At 30.6% G+C, this 22,524-nt stretch overlaps 2 protein-coding genes across 2 annotated transcripts; both read right to left on the bottom strand.

Annotated features, from left to right (window-relative positions):
* Positions 1 to 1,390: 1,390 nt before the first annotated feature.
* LOC125424317 (uncharacterized) lies at positions 1,391 to 3,826 on the bottom strand. Its single transcript, XM_060811238.1, has 3 exons — positions 3,782 to 3,826; positions 2,946 to 3,219; positions 1,391 to 1,580 (listed from the first exon to the last, which is right to left on the bottom strand). The coding sequence occupies exons 1-3, from the start codon at positions 3,824 to 3,826 to the stop codon at positions 1,426 to 1,428; spliced, it is 474 nt and encodes a 157-aa protein (XP_060667221.1). The 3' UTR covers positions 1,391 to 1,425.
* Positions 3,570 to 7,778, bottom strand: LOC125424304 (zinc finger BED domain-containing protein DAYSLEEPER-like). The gene is made up of 5 exons (XM_048481310.2): positions 7,583 to 7,778; positions 6,104 to 6,241; positions 4,150 to 4,462; positions 3,924 to 4,034; positions 3,570 to 3,816 (listed from the first exon to the last, which is right to left on the bottom strand). The coding sequence occupies exons 2-4, from the start codon at positions 6,233 to 6,235 to the stop codon at positions 3,925 to 3,927; spliced, it is 555 nt and encodes a 184-aa protein (XP_048337267.2). The 5' UTR covers positions 6,236 to 6,241; positions 7,583 to 7,778; the 3' UTR covers positions 3,570 to 3,816; position 3,924.
* Between the last annotated feature and the right edge of the window lie 14,746 nt (positions 7,779 to 22,524).

Below are 22,524 nucleotides of genomic sequence, written 5' to 3'. Positions count from 1 at the left end.
ACTAAATTGACCTCTGAAATTTTAATGTTATTGTGTCACTTTGGTTTTATCAACAAGTTAAAAATAAGTAATGAAAATTGGTTAACATTATAAAATATTTTATTTTGTTTAGGTGACAAAATGCCAAGTACCTTATAATTGGAGTACTGTAACAGTGAAATGTAACTTGTTGTAAAAGGAACATGATCTATTTCTTTATCATTTCAAACCTCCATTATTAATTGATTTAAGATATGACACAAAAACAATACTTCAAAAGGCAATGTGGCAATTTTAAAGGTTCAAAGGACAAAGTGCAAACCATATAAAGAAATGGAGACGGCTATGAAGAAGGCCGTGACAGCGAAGAAAAGAGAAGCCCTTCCAAGAAGTTGTGCAGTAACTGGAAAATCGGAAACGATTGCTTTGCTCATGAACAGTGAAGCAAATGCAAATAAGAGGGAAAAAAGAGAAAGGAAATGGAAGATAGGAGGGAGGTGATAGTGCAGTTGTGCCGATAACATAGCCATTTCAATTGACGATGCAGGGCAACATACTATTACCATCTTAGTCATCCACTATTTTCGAGTGCCCATTTGTTACATCATGATCCCCTAATGCTGCTTCTACATCTGCACCTGATGAGACCCCAAATATTTTGGGGAATTGTCGGACCAATATTTGAAAGACAAATATCTTCATACAGTTTAGCATGACGCATATATGCCTGTCGATATTTTACCAAAACAAAAGAAAAATGATGCATGTTTGTATGCACGTGGTAGCTTTTGTTTATTTTTGGGTTGAGCAAAGGATGACGTTTCAAATATTGGTTAGTCGCTATCATGTCGTTTTATATATGTAGAAGGAGGTTACATCCATCCACATACAGATCCACATTAAAATTATGCTTTAATTGCATTTAAAAAAAAAAATCAATTTTGCTATGTTATATATATATACAGAATTATACACAGCAAAACCGATACTTTTTATGCAGATTTGCATGCAGACAGACTGGACGATAACCTTTCTTTTGTTCAAATATATTTTTTTTTGTGAATGTTTGTGTTCAGATATATATACATATATGCGTTTAGAATTTTTATTTTTCAAGAATATAAATAAAGTTACTTGTTTGAGTCGATTAGCTGGCCAAAACGACCCGAATGGGACACGCATTGACTTCGAGCACATTACTCTACAATTTGAAAATATTATCAAATTAGGGCAATTACATAATTCTAGCATGAATTGCCCAGGCTAACTGGGATGCCAAACGTGCACCTTGACCCCAAACGACCACCTCGACCCCGAACGAGCACCGTATTCAACAATTTGAGAATATTATCAAATTGGGGCAATCACGTAATTCTAGCATGAATTGTCCAGGCTAATTGAGACCCCAAACGACCACCACAACCCAGAAGACCCATTTTTCATTCGTTAGTTTCCAGGAAACATATACAGAGTCCTTTTTATTTTTTTGTCGTAAATAATATAATATAATATAATAATGTAGACAAAAATATCTAACACAACCTTTATCATCCTTGACAAACTCCCCATGCTAAATACCATTTCCTTCTGTTCCAAAGCCCCTGGCACAAACAAGGCATTCAAAAAAAAAAAAAAAATCTCATATTGAAAAGCTTGACAAATTACATGATGAGGCCCAACACAACAAATCTTCAACAGACCCATTTTGCACACCCACCAAAGCCGCTATATATCTAGATATGATACAATAATACTATCTAATCAAAATTAATCAAGGGTAGGGTAGTGGCTTTAATAGCAATGATAAGATCAATTTTTATTAAAATGATACAAGCATGCCATTCTAACTAGCTTTGTATGTAATGGAACAAACAAATTAATATCCATTTAAGCCATCTCAAACAGAGCCAAGAAATTTTATTAAACAGTGAAGAATTGCTGCTACTTAAGATACAAATATGCATATCCTTTCCCGCTATATGCGTGGGGTAGTCATTCTTAACTCTCATTTCTTCACATGTAGCACTTTTTTTTCTTTTTTCTTTTTTTTTTATTTAAATTTTTTGTTCTTTCATGAATAAACTGAATTAGTAATATTATCAAACTAGATAAATTCTTATCTAGAAAGAAACTATATATTTAGCAATCTAATTCAGAACAAAGGCATTTTTACCAAATATGGTATTCTTGTGTTAGAAAACCAGAAGGAAAATAGATGGTATTCTTAATATCCTCCCCTGCTCTAAAGATCCTCCCCTACCCATTAAAATATACTATTTGACATGCTTTACCTCAAAACATACTCAAGAAAATCAGGAGTACTAGCCAAACATGACCATATGCAAACATAATGCTTAGTTAAATTGCAATATCTGACACATCTCAAATCTCACATATGAGTTTTTGGGATAAGGGGAATCAGAAGAGGTCATGATACCATATGCATTGATGAAAATTGCCTGATTCCCAACAAGATGCTCAACTAAATTTTCCACAATACCTAACATCAACGGCTATCTAGAAAATAAATAAAGAAACAAAACTAAAACGAAGCAAAGACAAACCAGAAAGTCTTCCTAATCAGGCCTACCTAAAAATCGATCCAATTCAAACGTAGATATCAAAATATTAATCCGATATTAGCCTACATCGAGAAGCAAATTGGGTATACAATTGAAGTAGACCCCCAAAAAAAAAAAAATTACATAAAAAAAAAGTTCACCAAAGTAAATCATAGAAAAAAAGTCAGTGCTCAGACGAAACTAGAAAACTAGCAAGAAAAGTAACACAGAGAGAATCAAGAAAACCCACAAAATCAACAGCTATAAAAGCCTAATATCGGTGTTAAATCCCACAAAAATAAAATTTCATCAGCAAAGAATCAAAAACCAACACACTGAACCTCATTGTAGTTGATAATCCTAGCCAAATCAGCATTCACCATCTTAACTCTAGGCAGAACATACCCATTCTTCTCCAATGGCTTCTCAAATGACCCATAAATGGAGTCCAGCTTCTCAAAAGCCGATCTGGTCCAAATCTTCGTAAGCGCGGTCTGCTGGAACTGAATAGGGCCACTGATTTGCTGCCACGCGGTTGCACGACTTCGTGTCGTGATTGAGGATGCGCCGTAATCCCCTCATGGATAAGAAAAGTAGCATCACCACCATCATCGATAATCAAATCGGGTCCACCACCTGGGCCCCAATCAAGGGCCTTTTCGGTACGCCACCGGTATACCTGGCAATTCGGGTTCGTGGGTCGTGTTCGTGTCAACCCGTTTAATAATCGTGTCAAAAATGCCTAACCCGAACACGACCCATTTATTAATCGTGTCAGGTACCCAAAACACTAACCCGACCTGTTTATAAACAGGTCAACATGACACGACCCGTTTAACATGATTATTTTAACGGGTCGTGTTGATCTATTAACCCGTTAACCTGAAATTGACCTATTAACCCGAAAATTAACCTATTAACCCGAAAATTGACCTATTAACCCGAAAACTAATCGATTAACCCGAAAATTAACCTATTAACCCGAAAACTAACCTATTTATTAAAATAACTTATTTAAAATGCCAAAAATTATAATTCACAATACATAAGTCTTAATATGTGCTAAAAAAGACAAATTCAATACACCAACATAAAATTTAATGTCCTAATAATAGTAAAACACCAATACAAAATAAAATAAATGGTATCAAATTGTTATCATAATACATATAAAACCAAAGGAAAAAGGACATAACTATCATTATGCTCCAAATTTATTTATCGATGTCCAGATTCCAAACCAAATATGTCGATTTTTGGTGCTCAACAATCCAGCCTGGGATCATAATATCAAAATAAAAAAAAATCAATTAAATATAATACAAAAGTTAAAATGTTAAAATAAAATAAAATAAATTAAATAAATTTTAACATTGATATTACCTTATGCTTGAGTATTAGCATAATTAGAGCATTGACTTGAAGATTCTTCTTTATTGATATCACAGCTCAAAACATCTTCAGTAAGATCCTCAAGTTGTGCTTCAAATTTTTCTTGCATTCCATAAATTAGTGAAACAAAAAAATCATTAATAAAATAAATTAGTGAAACAAAAAAATTATTAATATATGCAAATGAAATAAAGAAAACATTAATAAAAATAATTACCTCTTTGCCCAAATAACCAATCTCTTGTACAAACTATCGCTTCAACAGTGCTAGGCTTTAATGAACTACGAAATTGATCTAATACTCGTCCACCAATGCTAAAAGCAGATTCAGAAGCAACGGTGGATATAGGGATACTCAATAGATCACGAGCCATTGAAGCAACTTCAGGATAACAAAACTGATTTGCTTTCCAATAATCAAGCACATTCAATTCAATTTCAGTAGCCATCCTTGGCTCCTCTAAATAAAGCTCTAATTGTGATTTTTGTGTATTGGCACCTAACTCTTCAATTTCACAAATATTAAATTCCTACAGTGTTAGAAAATAAAAATTTCAATAAGATTATTTTTCAAAAAATTATAAATAATCACTAATTAACACAAATACAAACAATTAAAATTAATAAAAAATTTAAGAGTTATTTACTTTCAAAATGGAACTAGCTGTCTTTCTAAAAGAAATGACATCTTCTCCAACACCACAAGATGTGTTACTCTTTTCTTTCTCCAAAGAATGTATAGAAGATGTCAAAGATCTTTTTTGAACATACTCCTTAAATATTGAAAATAATTTGCTCTTCACACGTATAAACTCACTAGAACCACTTGCTCCATAAATTTTTCTATAACACCAATCTACCAATTGAAGCTTATATCGAGGATCCACAACCACTGCAATGGCTAATATCAAACTAAATTCTGACCAATACTTCTCAAATTTTTTAAGCATTTGATTAGCCATGGTTCTCAAGTAATCATCCTCACTTTCAATATTTTCCTTCAATGTAACATAACAAAAGAAAACCGAGGAAAAGTACAAATTTGAAGTAGGATATTTAGTGCCCGAAAATATGCAAGTGATATCATAAAACAAACCCAAGAATCTATTTATCTTTTCAATCTTCTCCCACTCATGACTAGAAGGACAACTTTTATAATTTGAATCAGTTAGCTCCAAATGACAAAAGACACGTCGATAGTACAATGCACTTTCAAGCATTAAATATGTAGAGTTCCATCTAGTAGGCACATCTTGCCTCAAACCTCTCTTAGAGTCCATTGACAACAATTTAACACATTCTAAAAACTTCTGTTTTCTTACTTGTGACCCTCTTACATATTTAATACTTTCCCGAATCTTATGAACAACATTATCAATATCTTTCAACCCATCTTGTACTACCAAATTAATGATATGAGCACAACATCTAAGATGAAAAAAATCACCATCACAAACTACAGCCCCCTTTAATTGCAATTGAGTAACTAACATATCAACAGAGACATCATTGGTAGAAGCATTATCCAAAGTTAAAGAAAATAACTTTGTCTCAATTCCCCATTCACACAACAAAGAGTATAGTTTTTCTGCCAATGCTATACCGGTATGTGGAGGTGGCATATAACAGAAATTTAACACTCTCTTTTGCAAGATCCACTCTTTGTCAATGAAATGGCAAGTAAGACATATATATCCATCAGTAGTTGCAGAAGTCCATAAATCAGAAGTCAAACAAATTCTACCAGGAGTTGCATCCAACATGCATTTTATCCTACATTTTTCCTTCAAATGCATTTTAAGAACATCCGACTTAGTAGTATTTCTAGAAACAAGTTGTATATCAGGATGTAAATATTGAAATATGGTTCTAATTCCCTCATACTCAACAAATTGGAAAGGCAAATCATGCATGATTATGGCCGAAGTTACCAATTCTCGAAAATGCTCAAAGTTAAATTTAGATGCATTCAATGAGATAGTCCCTCTATCTTGAGATATCAATAATTGACCAATATCACGAGTGTCTCTTTTCACACAATTTTTCAAATGACGCACCAAATTTCCCGTTCCATATTTACTATCACAAAGATAAATGGTACCACAATCTTTACATTTACATTTTTGCTTACCATCAACATCCAAAGGAAGCACATCAAAGTAAGACCAAACCTTTGAAGTGAGTTTTCTCTTGCGTTTCACTTTATGCCCACTTGTGACTCCCTCCATAGGACTTGCAACATCTTCTAAATTAATAGGCATTTCAAAGCTACTTGATTCAAGATTTATTTGAAGTCCATCCATGTTTATCTACATGTTTTCAAACCAAAAAAAATTATATATTAAAATAAAATATTATAACAACCTTATAATAAACATGTATATAATTTTTTGTTTCCAAATCACAAAGCAAAATATATTCACACATATGCACATATATAATTTTTTCATTTCCCAAGCTATAAGAGGTACAAGATGGCTAAATATCTATGCAATCTTCCAAATTAGTACTTCCAAGTTCCAACAATGACAATTTAGCTAATATGCATTGTCATTTCTTATTTGAGTCATCAACATTTTTTAAAGTTAAAATTTGTCTAATTCTTTCCTTTTTAATCTATACACTACTCAAGCATATGAAGTAAAATACAATATAAAATGTATTCTAAACTACAAAATAAAAATGAAGCAAGAGAAAATGAGAAATACCACAAAAATGAAGAGGATCGAGAGCATTAACAAATTGTTTCTTGATAAATACCTACTCTAACATAAGCATTTACATATATAGGAGATAGATTAAATAAAAAGACCAAAAAAATTATATTACATTCATTTTATAACCACAAATATTAAGAATAAATATGTAAAAGTAACATTAATTAATTGGAGAGTAAGGAAAAGAAAATTATCTAAAAACCATATCTGTCCATTTAGAACCACAAATATATAGAGCAAATTTATAAGATTAATACCAATTAATTGAAGAAGATGTAATTATTTACCTTTTTAGCGGCAATCTAATTATTGCTTCATGCTGTCCAATTCTTATTAATCATTTTTTTTTTCAGCCAAAAGAACGTAATTGGTCAAACCAAATAGGTACCCCTTTTCTTTTTGCCCTTTTCATACACATGTTAAAGCAGCCAAAAAAAAATTTACATCCTTAAAACTCTTCATCCCCAAGTGGGTCACTGTAAAATAATTTCTTGAAAAACTAGAAACCAAATTAATCTCCTACCCCAAAAAGAAAGAGGGAAAAGAAAGAGATAAAGAATGGAGTAGCACGAGTAGTAGTGGTATTAGGCATTATTTTTCACATCAGGTGCATGTGCAAATGCTATTGGAAGAGTCTTTCTTTCTTTTATATATATATATATATATATATATATGTATGTTTAATTTGTTATTTTTACTTTTAAATGTCATGTGCTGAGATGCTTTTTAATCATTAGTGGGGGAAAGATAAAGTTTCTGACAACTTGTATACCGGGGATGTCTGAAGGAATGGAATTTTTGTCAAATAAAAGAGATAGCAGTTGCAGCGTCGACCAAGATTCAGATACAACCAAATATATCAGTACAAAATGAATTGAAAGTGACAAAAGAGAATCTGCAGAGAACTAAATTTGAAAGTTTAGCACGACTCACCGTTCGTCAAGAATCTGCAGAGAACTCTCAAAGACCCTGTAATGCCGAACCCAAATCGTTCTCCTTTGTTCTTTCAACTGTCAGTTGCTTCAACAGTTCAACTCTCAAACGACTCACTGTTCTCCTTTGTTCTTAGAGAAGAAGCAGGAGGTAGAGGAAGGAGGCTTTGATGGCTGATGGAGATTGGAGATGGGGCTGACTGGTGAGGCAGAGAAAAGAAGCAGGGGGTAGAGGAAGGAGGCTTTGATGGCTGATGGAGTTTGGAGATGGGGCTGGCTGGTGAGGCAGAGAGAAGAAGCAGGGGTAGAGGAAGGAGGTTTTGATGGCTGATGGAGATTGGAGATGGGGCTGGCTGGTGTGGTCTGTGGTGGCTGCGTTGTGTGCTGGAGAATAAGATGCAAAATTGAAAAATAAGGCTTGACTCTCGACTTTTGAGTTTTAGATCTGAATTTTTTTTTTTGTTTTATTAAAAATATATTTTTTGTTTTTAAAAAATTAATAATAGAAAATTATTTGTATAAAATTTTTAATTTCTAATATTTTTTAATTATTAAATATTATATTAGTAATAAAATATTAATTTAATATTAAATTTAAATGGGTTGTAATAGGTGTATAATCGTGTCGGGTTGAAACTGACCCGTTTAATAAATGGATCGTAACGGGTCAATTTCGAGTTAAACAGGTCAACCCGAAAATGACACGATTAATAATCGTGTTAAACGGGTTGACCCGATTATGACCCGAACCCATTTATAATAAACCCAAACCCATTTATTCCGTGTCGTTTTCGAGTCGTGTCACTGTGTCATGACCTAAATTGCCAGGTCTAGCCACCGGTACTCCTCAAGGGTCTCAACCTTCCAGGCGAAGAGGGCAACGGCGTCATGCTCGATGGAGGTGGCGGTGGCGGTGGCGGTGGCTGTAGCGGTGTGGTTCCTGAGCGGAGAAGATTTTGCAGGGGCACCGATAGGTCTCGGTGAGGGTTTTGATGACTACGGCGGTCCGGATGGTCATGCGATCATGAGAGAAGAGATCGAAAGGGAAAGGGTGATGATGATAAGAGAATTTTTTTGAAAATTTAGAGCAATTTTATCGAATATACATAGTGTGGCCCGATCAATTTCCCAAATGGCACCGTTTATACGCAAACATTATTTTAAATGATAATGTGAGAGTGTTATGTGACAAATATTCCTTCGTCACCCCAAAATGGGCAATATAATAACGTACAATATTAGTTAAAAAAATGTATAACAAAGTAAGAATTTGTTACTAATTAAATAACCTAATTATTAAATGTAACAAAGAGAAATTTTTGTCACCAATCAGATATAAACTGATAAATTTTCATTTGTTACTAAAATTTTTTACCCATCGTCCAGATTTTTTAAAAGTGAACTAGTTCAATTTCTTGACCAAATACCCAAGATTCCCAATTGCGTCAAGAGTAGGTCCCTTTTAGCAGAAATAAAATAAAAAGGAGAACAAACATTCATCAGATTCAGATTCAAATTTTGACTTTTATCCAAAAGATTTTGATGGAAATAAATGGAAAGCCCCCAAAGTAGACATTTGCTATTAAAAAAAAAAAAAAAAAAGGTTTGTCTGCTTTCGTAGGATCTCTGCCTTCAACTAATTGGCTGTAAGGCATTTGAAATTAATTGTTGGACTTCACTGTATTGTACAGATTTTGCATCGTTGTCTTTTCAATATTTTGTTTATAATATAATTCTCTTCATATATTTATATTTTATACATGTACATACATATCGATGCATATTTTACTTCATCAAAGTGAAATAATTAACACTTCATTTAATACTAATCACCTAATTAAAGGAAACCATAAGATAGACAATTTAATATGTATAGCCTTGGAATAATGTCAAAAGATAATGAAAAAAATGTAAAAAATTATATCAGCGAATTAACAAAAAAATATAATATAAGAGGAAAAAAAAAAGAATCGAAATAAAGTACCCGAAACAAAATAATAATGAGTATAATTATTAGCAAGAAAAGAAACTGTGAGGATTACACTTGAAATGTAAATTATCTTAGCCCAAAAAAAAAAAAAAAGCCTATGATCTATACAAGTATATATAGACTCTCACGTTCTAGCGAATCTGCAGTATTGATAATAATTTTTAAAACAATTATTATCAATACTATTATTTTTTGTAATATAGATTCGCATGTGGATTCTTGTAGAATTTTTCATATATCTTTTATTTTTTATGCAAGCTCATTATTAGCGCAGGTAGTTTCAGTATAACAAATAGAAGATTAGGTGGGAAAGTATGATAAAGAGTAAAACAGCAGCATAAAGCACCCATGCAGTGATTTTGAGGGGGAGAGGTAGTGGAATAGAAATGGCTGTAAAGAAGGTTGTCACAGCAAAGAAGATGGCAGCTCCTTCAAAAATTTCTGCCACCGTTGGGAATTTGGAAACAATGGCTTTGCTCAGCAAAAGGGAAGAAAATGAAAATATGATGGAGAAAGAGAGGAAATTGAAGATTGGATGAGTTTGTAGGTATTCAGCCTGTGCTGATAAAATAGCCAGTTCGATAGACGATGTTAAGGAGCATCCCAATATTATCTTAGCCCACCCCATCTTCTTGTGCGCAGCTGCTACCGATCCCTCCCCCTCGGAATGTTGCTCATGAGCCCCTCCTCCTGCTGCTGCTTCTATATCAGGTGTAGTGTTAACCAGTGGTAAACTTTTACGGATAAAGAATTTCATGAGTTTCAGCATACTGTCTGCATGCTTGTCTGGTGTAGGCATTTTTTTTTTTTGTTTTTAAATGGAAAAAGCTTGTGTTGGGTAGAATTTGTTTGTTTTTTTAATGAAAGGCTTGCGATTTCTATAGGATTCGATTTTGGGCGTTTACTGAGCTTTTATAGAGAAAAGCCTCAAGCCCTATTTAGCTTTGAAGTTTCCTGGAAGTTTCTTTCTCAGTATAAGGTCGTCTGGTCAACTCTAGTTACAAGTAACTATTATAGGAGTCTCTACAAAAGACTTTCACTCAAATTACCAAAATAATAATAATAATAATAATAATAATAATAATAACTAAATAAATAAAAAGTTTTCCCCATGCGGCGATGGAGCATGGGGAAGTCCCGTCAGGGAAAATGATGTAAAAGGAAAAAATTAATTATTTGTATAATATAATTAATTATTTGCATAATATAAGTATGTTATTTTTCAGATATACAGTACTATTTAATATAAACAAAAGCAATTATGAAATATATAAAAATTTATTATGCACAAAAAAATTTTAAGAAAAAATCTGAAAAAGTTAATGCAAGTGTGGAGTAAAAATACTATATAAAATTAAAAAAAAGCTATACAGTACAACTTTTTAATACAAATTTGCCATAATTTAACTATTTTTTATATTTATTAAATAAGATTGACTTAATTAACGAACCATTCACATTTGTAATTGTGAAGATATGGATTAGAAATACTAAGATGAATGGGAAAAAAAATCATAAATGATAAAAAATAATTTTTAATATTTAGTGAAATGTCAATGTGATTATTGCAAACAACATTGACAATATGTGAGTATTGCAAATAAATATTACATTTACTTAGTAACAACTATTTAAAATTTTTTATTAAGTATCAAATAGGAAAATAGATTAGAAATCAATACTAAAATATTGATTAATAAAAAGTTAATAAGAAAAAGAGACTAAATGTAACAGCCACTATTCTTTTACGTCTCCTGCTTGCTCGTCACATTTCAGATGGTATGAAGTTTTTATTTAAATTTTTCAGAAGGTAATTTATCTATGATTGTTACTATTGAAATACACTTAATTTTAAAATTCTTTTGAATTACGAAATTAACCACTTAGAAGAGGCTTCTGTTGTTAAAATAGTAAATACTTTACATTTGAATCATAACTGTTCAATATTTAAACAATGTAGGATTGAACACCAATTAACCTTATAAAAAAAATAGCTTATCAGTATTCTATATCGGCTCATATTTATTTTGGCAGCCTCATATATAACCACTGTCACTTATGATCACAATCCACATCAGTATATTGTTCGCTGACCTTATCCCTTTTCATCATGCATAAAAATTCACATGTTCTACATTAAATTTTTAATTAAATATATTATTAGTAGGAATTAAATACATCCTGTTTATTTAATTAAAAGTTGTGCAATAGCTATACCTTTAATTAGAGTACATATTTTTAAGTGTTTGACTTAAAAAAAAAAATCAATTTGATATTTTACTTTAGTGGCGAATTTCTTTTTTCCTCATTAATTTTATATATTTGTACAAATAAATTTTGAATTTATAAATATATACAACCGCAAGAGGAAAAAGGAAATCGGCCCCTCAAGTAAAATATCAAATTAATTTTTTAAGTCAAACACTTAAAATTATGTACTTATAATTAAAAGTACAATTATTGCACAAAAGTCAATAACTAATGCTACAACCACAAAAAATAAATAAATAAATAAATAAGATAAAAATTCACCAAATGTTTTTAACAAATATTTATATAATCTAAAAAATAAATTAATTAAATATTATCATATCATTTAATATATAAAATTAATAAATATTTTAATAACTATGATATTATTAAAATTTAATATATATAGCCTACATATGGCTAACCAAATCCTTTAAATGATAAATATAACTGAATATAAGTTAATAAAATAATAAACTTAACCTCATCTTTTAGTTAACATCTTAGTACCTCTGGATTTATTCTTATGTATCATATATAAATAAAAGGCAGCAAATTTACTAAATAATAATTTAATTAAATATCAATTAATTAAATAATGACAAATTCACACAAGCAACCAACTTTTATGTAAATTCCATTCATTCAGTTTTTTATTTTTTGAAGAAAAAAAAGTAAAAATCTGTTCCCCAGTTTATCAAAAAAACGCGTTTAAGATAAACAGGGGAGTTTCAGGTGCGTTGGGAGCATAAAGTAGGGAGCATCTAAGTTTAAATGGGGAACCTTCTCCAACCACACCCAAGGACCTCCTAAAGCGCGCCATTATGTGGACCATGGTATTTGTGGTAACGTGAAGAAGAATCATACAAAAACGAAAGAATGAAGCCGTATCCTTACTGCTTAAGAAAGGAATTTGGCAAGTAATTTACCAAGCAAAAAATAAAAAAAAATAAAAATAAAAGGGGAACTTGGTGAAGACGTTGTCTAACCGGTGACTAATCTTTTTTGCGGGGAAAGTCTTTTTAAGTCTGCTCCTTGACTTGAGAAGACATGGGATACATTTTATATTTTAGAATTAGTATTGTTCATTCTAATAACTTTTATAGTTATCCTTACCGTATGTTAGAGGGGAAGTTTCCATTACAGATGGATTTGACCACGTTTTTGACAAATGTATAATTTGGGAACCGATTTTCCAAATATATATATATATATTAAAAAGAATTTTTCCCATCCCGCTGCCTCTAACCCTCAATCTCCCAAATGAATATTAATCAAGGAAAAATTATCAGGCTTATAAATCTCATAAATTAATCTATCAGGGTGTAAGTCTGATCCATTGGACATAAAACCCATTTTTCAAATTTTTTATTACGAAGTTCTATTGTTCCAGCTTCAGTGGTGTCAAGATGGCACTATGCTATGTAAATTTAATTTTAGCCAAAATGTATAATTTTTACCTTGTTTTTATTTAGGGTTGTAAAAAAGAATTTGACGATTGCTACCCTTTATTACTAAGTCCGTTAAAACCACACTGATTACATCCATAATTGATCATGTGCTACTCACGTGATCTGTTATTTTATTTTACTTTTTCTTACAATTTCCTAAATTTTTTGAGGGAAATTTCCTTGTAAAAACACCAACCCATTTTCGTTTCCGTGGCCATCCAGTCCTGTTTACTGGTTATAGTTTAATGTCTATATTTCTTTATTGTTTTGCTTTCATAATTTTCCAGCTTATTAGTCAACTGGGTTTCTTTAATTCTTGATTTCTTCTCTCTTTCTCTCTCTCTCTCTCTCTCTCTCTCTCTCTCATTTCGTTTTTTTTTTTTTTTTGGGTATTTTCTCGAGAGGAAAGAGAAGTGTGTGTTAGTGTTTCCGGAACATTTGGTAGAAGAAGAAGAAGAAGAAAGAAGGGAGCGGAGAGGAAAGATAGGTTTTTCTATCTGTCCATTATAGTGTGATCACAATTGCTCATTATATGCATGTAGCATATATTATATAGCGAAGGAGAGAGAGAGACAGAGTGAGAGGGAAATGGTATGGTGGTATTGCTACAAGGAGGATTTGTCATTCACAGCCATGGCTACAGCAAAGCGCTTGAACGTGGGCACAAATACCATATTCAAAGCAGCCACCTTGAAAGGGATGAGCTACTTTGTTTTCATCCTCCACTCTTACACTCTCTGCACTCTTCTTCTTCTCCCTTTGATCTTCATCTTTCGTTGGTAACCACAATTACTAGTCTCTTAATCTCCTTTCTCGTTACCTATTAATTTAATTTTCATTGGTAAAACCAAGACAATTATATATGCACTGATTTGTTTTCTCTTTCAATATTATGTTAGAGAGCAATGCAGATAGAACTGGACTTACTCAATTCAATCTATCTCTCCTTTGTAGAATCATCCTCCGGGGACTGATTGGATATGAAAAATATCTCAAAGAAAAGCCTCAGACAAGATTAATTAAAAACCTATTTCTCTTTTGTTAGTTTAAATGAATTCGTGTGTTTAATTAGGATGACAGGTTCGGAAGTGATATTGAAATGAAAATGGATGGTACGTGTTTTTATTAGGAAATTTCGCTCAAAAAATTTAGGAAATTATAAGGGGGAAAAAAAAAGTAAATAATGGATCATGTAGGTTTTAACGGACCCGGTAATATAGAGGGTAGCAATTGTCAAAAAAAATTTTACAACCCCCTAATTGAAAAGAAGCTGAAAAAAGATTGTACTAAAATGTATTTTGGCCTTTAATTTTAAACACAATCAGTATTTGCAGAGATGATTTGCGAGTCGTGGGGTTCGGTTTTTATTATTATCATATAACGTCAGCAACTCAGTATACATGCAACTCCTATAAGCAATCAAAAGGACCATGGAAATCATTTAGCAAGCTTAGAAACTTTTAAATTAAAATTCGATCCATGAAAGATTGACAGATGAAGACTGGAATATTTGACAAATACTAAACTCAAAACATCCGCAAGTATCGGCTGCTGTTCTTTTGGTATTCTCTATATTTAACTAAGCTTCTTGGACAATATTTTTTCTTGGGAATTAGTTATCTGTGAATGATTTAGTGTTCTATACTGTATTAGATCTGGTTCGTATGTAACATATTACTTACCAGTTTGCCTCAAACAAACAATTCAAAGTTGAATAGATGTTCTTTTGCAAATCATGTCACCAATATCATTTAATGTGTTAAGTCTTTTTAGGAATAATTATGACTAGTAGTAGTTTGTTGTGGACATTTTCCATGTTGGTTGATTTGCTATTTGGATTAGAGATTTTTGGTTCTGTTGCTTCTCATGAAATGGTAGATTTAGTTTCTTTTTTTCCCCTCTATTTGGATCCGGTGCTATTTTTAATTCTTATGTGTTGGTTGTTATGGATAAAATATTCATGATTTTTATGTTTCTTTATTAATTTATCATTTGCTAAAATAATTATGGTTTTTTTTTTTAAATTTTGAAAAAAAAAAAAGAAATTTGATAAAAATAATATCAAATTTGATTTCCTTTGGTCAAAAAATGGTGGGAACAGGCTTTAGAAAGATTTTAAAAGATTCTTTAAAGATTTCATAAAAAAATTATTTAGAATTTTATAATGAAAGTAGATGTTATATAAATCCTCATAATCTCATGATTTCAAATACCATATTATTTTCAAATTTCAGAATACGAGTAAAATGATATCGTTGTTTGAAATTTGAAATTTATAAAATGAACAAAAATCTTGGAGATTCTAATTTCATCCTCAAATTGATCAAGTCTTAGGACTACAATTTATTCATGTGGCAACTTCTTAGTGGTTTAAGTTATCAAGCATCTAAAAGATTCAAGGATTAAAATTAAAGGCCAATATTAAATTGAAAAAAGGAAAGCAAAGAATAAAGGGTGGAGACTTAGAGCTGAATTTCAAACACATGTAGAAATAAAAATTAAATTGTAACGCCCTACTTTCATTGACGGATCTGTCACTGTCTCTGTTAATATTGTCTCCAATTTAGCTACCGCATTCAGTATGAATTTTATATATATACATTTTTTTTTTATTTTTCAGAATACAATATGAAATTAAAAATAAAAGACTTTTCTTTTTTAATTATTCTTCCAAAACTAAATTTTCATATACATATTCTAGTATTGTCATTCATTGTTCTTAACAGAAATCACTCTTTTCTTTTATAATATCTAGCTAAAATCTCTACCCCAATATCATTCATTTTTAATGAATATATTTAATCACAGATATTTATTGAATGACTTTATTTAATCTATCATAGTAACTAATAATATTTGGGGTGCAAAAAATATTGGCAGACCACTTAATATCTGATCCCATATTGTTCGAGTGTAGAATGGGAGATGATTTAAATGTAAAGACAATCACTTTCATAACATCGAGGCTTTTTCATAACGGTTAGCTTTAGGATGGAAAAAAAAAAAACTGCGAAGTTAAACATACTCAAGCAATAGTGTAAGGATGAGTGACTTCTATGGAAACTCTGAACAAAAAACCACATGCCTTCACATGCCATGAAGGCAAGGTATTACATAAATAACCAACATGTCCCTTTTGGAAGTCATACCAATGGCAATACAATGAAGAATTTGGCCAAGACTTCTCAATCCCAAGCTTTCCTTTGGTTCCACTTACCACATGTCATGGTTTTCTTCCTTCCTTTTTAGAAATTTGATGCTTATTACCAAACCTTTCGTCTTTCTTTTAATCAAGGTAAGTCATGACTGTTGTATTTTAGTTAGTTATGACAAAAGTCCTTTTCGCTAGGTCCAAAAGCTTCCATCAAAGTGAAAGATTTGATCCAATGACATATTTAGCGTAGCTTATATGCGGCTACGACTAGGCAATTATATCATGCCATAAGAAAATAACAAGTCATTAATTACGTAGTTTCATATTTTTATTCTTGGTGACCTACAATAGTAGGTTTAGGAAACCTTAGTAACTTTTTAGAGTAGATGAAATTGTGTGGGCAACAAGAAAACAAAAACTTATATAAACCCTCCATAATGGATGGAATTGGAAGCTATAATAAAAAAGAGAACTAATTTTGGATTTTCAAGGGTTTTGGGAGAAGCATAGGTGCAACAATATGGAAGGAATTTTTCAAGCATTGTGTAGCCAACTTTTTAGGATTCTCTACACTCTTGGCGGCTTGTTAGAAGCTTGAATAAGGAGGGAAGCAAGAAGACACAAGTGCATTAATCTTCATCAAATCCGTGGATTACAATTGGGTTTTCTTAATTTCATTCTTTGTTTCAATTATTGAACATATTATTTAATATTCTAATGATGGATTTTGTAACAACCCTTATCGAAGTTTGCTAGAATTTTTGCATGTTGACCAAGTTTGACCAGAATTGATCGAGATTGACTAAATATGCCCTATGGTTGACTTTTTGCTACGAGGAGAATTTTGCATTGACCAATGCACCATGACGAAATACACATTAACCTGAATTGTAGACTAGTAGTACGCCAAAATTAGAATTATGTTTAGAAAGTTATAGATGAAACAAGTTATTATCCGGATTGATCGAGCAAGCCTAGTTTGACTTTTTTTTAAATGATTTTTGGTTTTGGCTTGTATACTATTGTATAGTACTCATTGATATACGTTCATGGACTAATGACACGCTTAATTTGAACTTATGAGTGAAAAGCTTCAGACTTGTAAAATTTTAATTAGTTTTTTGAGATTGATTTTATTGAATATATTTTTGACACATGTGAAAAAGTGCAAAATTAAACCCCACTGACATGTGCCACCTGCCCAACCAATCTCGTGAGTACACAGTGGCATCACAGGTGGCATTTTATTGGGCCACTTGGAGAGGGGAGGAGAGAGAAAGAAGAGAGAAAGAGAGATGAGCATCTACCATGTAATACGTGATGACATCAACATCACGTTCAACCTCTAGTTGGATATCCACCTCATGTCAATGAGTAATGCGGCTTGCTTCGTATTTGGTTCATCGTAAGGTTTAAAATATTGAAAATATTTTTGAAATTTTTATAAAATTTTTATTTATTTAGCATATTAATAGAAAATTTAGTTCTTAGGTTTCATGAAAATTTTTGATATTTTTTCACAATTAGTATAGACAATTCTATCAAAATATTTATATCAATTGTTTCACAATTTGGTTAAAAATTAATAGTTTTCTTAGAAATTTTTAAAATTTTCATAAAATTTACATAAAAATTTTGGAAATATATATTAAATTTTTTTTTTAATTTTTTAAAATTTTTATCAAAAGAATATAAATATTATTAATGTCTAATAGAACTTTTTACCAAGCTAACCTTATTGATAAGTTCTTTATCTTTTCCTTTTAATTGTCTTTCAAAAATTATGTAAATAAAAATTTTAAAAAAAATCATATGTGACAATAATGTCATAAGTCTATTTACTGCTTATTATTGTTATTATTATTTTCCTTTTTTACAAATATTATAAAGTTGATAAAAAATTAAAACATAAATGAAAATTGAAAGATATGCATGCAATATATATTCTCTGTAAATTCAACCAATAAAAAATAATATCTATGCATAAACTCAACCAATATCACATAATAATAATCATTAAGGACCACCATATCATTAAAAAATCATTAATCATTAAAAAGAGAATAAGAAATAGACTAATAATTTTCAATTACCCAAGAGTTTTGTACGGTATTGTAATGATATTTATAAAATATAATATAATTGTAATAATTATTAACTAATAAATAATTTAAAAAATTATATTTATTTGCATATTTTTAAGTGTTTACTATAAATTGAATAATTAACAAAAATATAATATCCACTCAATATTTTTACAATTTTTATAATTAATTTGATAATTAATTGATTACATAAGCTAATCCTAAAGTTTCAATAAAAAATTTTATTTTTTAAAATTATTTTTCATCAATTTCTATTATTTTTTATTAATTTTTATCAATATTTGATAATTATTTTATATGTTTATGGATACTTTTATATTTTAAACCTTTAATATTTTCATTAATATCGAAATTTTAAACATTAGTCCATAAGGCCTCCATTTTCAATGGGGTTAGAGGGGTTTTGATCATATATGAATTTCAGGATGATTTATGATCTCAATTTCACCAATAATGATTGCATAACAAGAACCCATCAAAGAGTTGCAAATGACATGGATTTTATAAATCTTCTTCAAATTTAATCGAATTTAACCAAATAAATTAGTTTTAAGATTGTTAGAAAAAATGATGTTATTAACTATGTATTATACTAGATAATGCATAAATACAAATGTGATCAAACTTTATTTAAAAAAAAAAGAGATATAATAATAAGAAGAAGAAGAAGAATAAGAATTAGAAGTCAAAGATCATAAAAAATCAAGAAGAATAAGAATTAGAAGTCAAGATCATAAAAAATTAACTTAGAATTAGAATCTACATCCTTAAAATGAATTTTGCTCCACTTAGCTGCTCACAGTTTTTAAGGCAATAGCTTCCCATGCTACAACGATATTTCTTGATGATAATAACACTCAAAATCTTCAAGAACATTGTATCAAAGTTGACTTGAACCTCCCACACACAATATATGCATATACTCTTTAATATATAAACGCATGAATTGAATTGAACTAATCAAATGACAATAAAATATAAATAAATCCATTTATAGAGTTTGAAAATATATGAAATCAGAAGACGAATCACTTCATAAAACCACTTTTTATATAAATGTTATGCCTCTAAATGATTCTACTTTCAAGAGGTTGCAACCTATGTAAAAAAATATAACCTCTAAATTATGAAAATGCACCTTTTTACACCCTTTATGATTACTAAGTAATCTTATATAAGAAAGTTCCACCAAGCAGTCCATACAAAAAATTGGTTGAAACCTCACTTAAAACTTTGGACAATCCAAAATTTCAACAAATAAAACAGTACTACAAATACATATATATATATATATATATATATATATATATATGTATGAGTATGTATGTATATATAAGTAGATAACCACAATTCTCTTATTACTGAATATTTGTAATGTTATTCTTTCCTATGAATAGGATTTGATTGAATTTGTCAAAGAGTTAAACTAAAAATGTCAACATTTATCCCAATTAAAAAAAAAAAAATAATCAACTTTTAGAGCATCGCTATTTCAATGCGTGATTATGACCCAAATTTGCCACATGGGTTGATAAATAAGTTGGTAATTATTAAATATAGTTGATATCTCTAAGGTAAAAACATTTGATAAATTTTAAGCAATAATAATAATAATAATAATAATAATAACAATAATAAAATAAAACCTTGTGGAAAATAAATCAGCAAACTGAAAAAATTAAAAGTACAAGAATGATGTAATAAAATTATGAGTACATGGTTTTATTTATTTTAAAACTAGAAGCGATTGCAGACTATAGAAAGAAGAAAGCAAACACAAAAGAACTTTGAGGCTAAGAGGAAGTGGAATAGAAATGGCTGCAAAGAAGGCCGTGTCAATAAAGAAAAGAGAAGCAACTTCAAGAGCTTGTGCTGTGATTTGGAACTTGGAAACAGTGGCTTTGCTTGCTCAAAAGAGGCGAAGCAAAGGCAAATAAGATGAAGAACGAGAGCAACCTGCTTGCTTAAGCCGAGTTCTTGAAAGATACCAAATAGAGGAAATTTTTGGACCAAAAATGAGTATGTACAAGTTTTCACAATGTTTTTGTTTTTGCTTTTTGGTTTGTTTTGTGAGGATGTAGATTGAAGGATTTGGTGGTAAGGGAAATAATGATGTGTTTGGGTCATCATTATGATTAAATAAGTCATGTTTTATCCCCCCAAAAAAAAAATAATAATAAAAGTCAGTGTTGGCTACAGTGCAAATTAATTTTATTATTTATCATGTTAGTAAATGGTAATCAAAATGAGTGAGTTTGTAGCTCACATGATAATAATTTTGTTCAAATTATTTAATTTCTCACATAGAAATTATAAGCAACACACAATCTTACGCAATGCTAAGGTACAAAAAATTGTCAGGACCTGATAAAAATTTATATTGAGACATAACGACCATTTACACAAATACAGAGATATTGCTTAAAATAACAACAGTATAAAGAAAATTTTGATTTCTATCAAAAATAAATAAATAAGTAAATAAAATTTTTTGAAATTTTCTCAAAACACAGTAGTATTTTAAATAATTAACCTTTTTTTGTTCCACCGACATCCTGGTGGATGGAAAATAAAGGATGTGGAGGCAGGGAAATTAACGAATTTGATGAAGAATAATCGATGTGGGGGCAGGGAAATAACTACGAGTTCGATGTATAAAATATAGATATCAACCAACCAAATTTTTTATATCTCATTATCATTTTCCACTTCCACCTCATGAAGCTTACTAGTGGAGTGGCCACAATTAATTAACGACTTATATCGTTATATGGTCTGCATTCTTTTCTATTTTTTAATTTAATTTTAAAAACTTCAAATAATGTTAATTTGTAATAAATATAATATATATATATATAGAGAGAGAGGGAGGGCCTACAATAAGGTCCGTCCTGATAGTTTTATATACGGTCCAAAAATATGCCTTTAATCCTGATCTTCAGATTAAAATCAAGGGTCTAGATTACATTCATAATTTCCTTTCCAAAAAAGTTCTCTCACATGCCACACAGTCCTTCCTTCCCTTCTTCCTCTTCTCCTTTGCTTCCACTGTTCTGGCAACCAGTAACCATTCACCATTTGGGCTCCCAAATACCCTACTTCAACAAGCTTCAAGATCACGATTCCCACTATTCCAGCAAGTCCCAAGCTTGGTGGGTTTTTGGGTGAGAAAATAAAGGAAAAAAAAAAAAAAAACTCTGAAATCAAAAACACGAGAAGCCAAAAAAAACCCTACCGGACCTTTCAATGAAAAATCCGGTAAAACATCTCCTAAGGTTTGGACTTACCACAAATTTTCCTGCACTGAAAACATATTTCTAGAAACATTACCTTATTCCTCCAACATTACTACAATATAATTCCACAAATTTACAGCACTCCAAATGAATAACAGGAAATTAACTCAGTATTTTATAAAATGTGTCCAATACAGTATACAGAGCATTATGCAAGTAAATATGAATTTGATTCAATGTCAGATAAGGAAGCAATACAGATGAAGAGGAAAAAGGGAGAAAATGCTTCTTTGACTCTTGGCAATGAACTGAGACGTCAGGCTTGCTCCGGACGATCAACGTCTCCCCAACCTGGTACCTAGGAGAACGAAATTTAGAAATATGAGATGCTAATCATCTCAATGAGTGACCCTATCTACTGTACAATTATAAAACCACGATAATTATAGTACACTTGATTAATTAAGAATAAATAAATAAATAATAATTAAATTGATAATAATATTTTCTCTAAAAACCCTCACCATTCACTCCGTTGGAAAAATTTTCCTTTTTAAAAATCATTTCACAAAAACCCAAACTTGTACCCCAATTAATATCATAAAAACCGATGCTAAAAAATATGAATGAGCGATCATTGTAATATTGTGAAATATTTCAAATCCAGATATAAACATTTGAGCATAAACTATAATAATTACAGTTCCACCAAATAAATATGAAAATGCAAAAATCACCACAATATTTGCAAATCAAC

Source organism: Ziziphus jujuba, chromosome 9 (assembly GCF_031755915.1).
Source record: "Ziziphus jujuba cultivar Dongzao chromosome 9, ASM3175591v1".
Lineage (NCBI taxonomy): Eukaryota > Viridiplantae > Streptophyta > Magnoliopsida > Rosales > Rhamnaceae > Ziziphus > Ziziphus jujuba.
Note: the sequence above shows the minus strand (reverse complement) of the source record. Positions and strands in the feature narration are given on the sequence as shown.

Excerpts from the sequence above, each read along its gene's own strand:
- LOC125424317 (XM_060811238.1), bottom strand. The coding sequence starts at position 3,826 with ATGATCCCAGGCTGGATTGTTGAGCACCAAAAATCGACATATTTG. Across the intron at positions 3,220-3,781 it reads ACCAAAAATCGACATATTTG|GTATACCGGTGGCGTACCGA; the intron begins GTTTGGAATCTG and ends CCGAATTGCCAG. Across the intron at positions 1,581-2,945 it reads AAGCCATTGGAGAAGAATGG|GGGCTTTGGAACAGAAGGAA; the intron begins GTATGTTCTGCC and ends TGTTTGTGCCAG.
- LOC125424304 (XM_048481310.2), bottom strand. The coding sequence starts at position 6,235 with ATGGATGGACTTCAAATAAATCTTGAATCAAGTAGCTTTGAAATGCCT. Across the intron at positions 4,463-6,103 it reads AGAGAAAACTCACTTCAAAG|GAATTTAATATTTGTGAAAT; the intron begins GTTTGGTCTTAC and ends CTAACACTGTAG. Across the intron at positions 4,035-4,149 it reads TTGGTTATTTGGGCAAAGAG|AAAAATTTGAAGCACAACTT; the intron begins GTAATTATTTTT and ends ATGGAATGCAAG.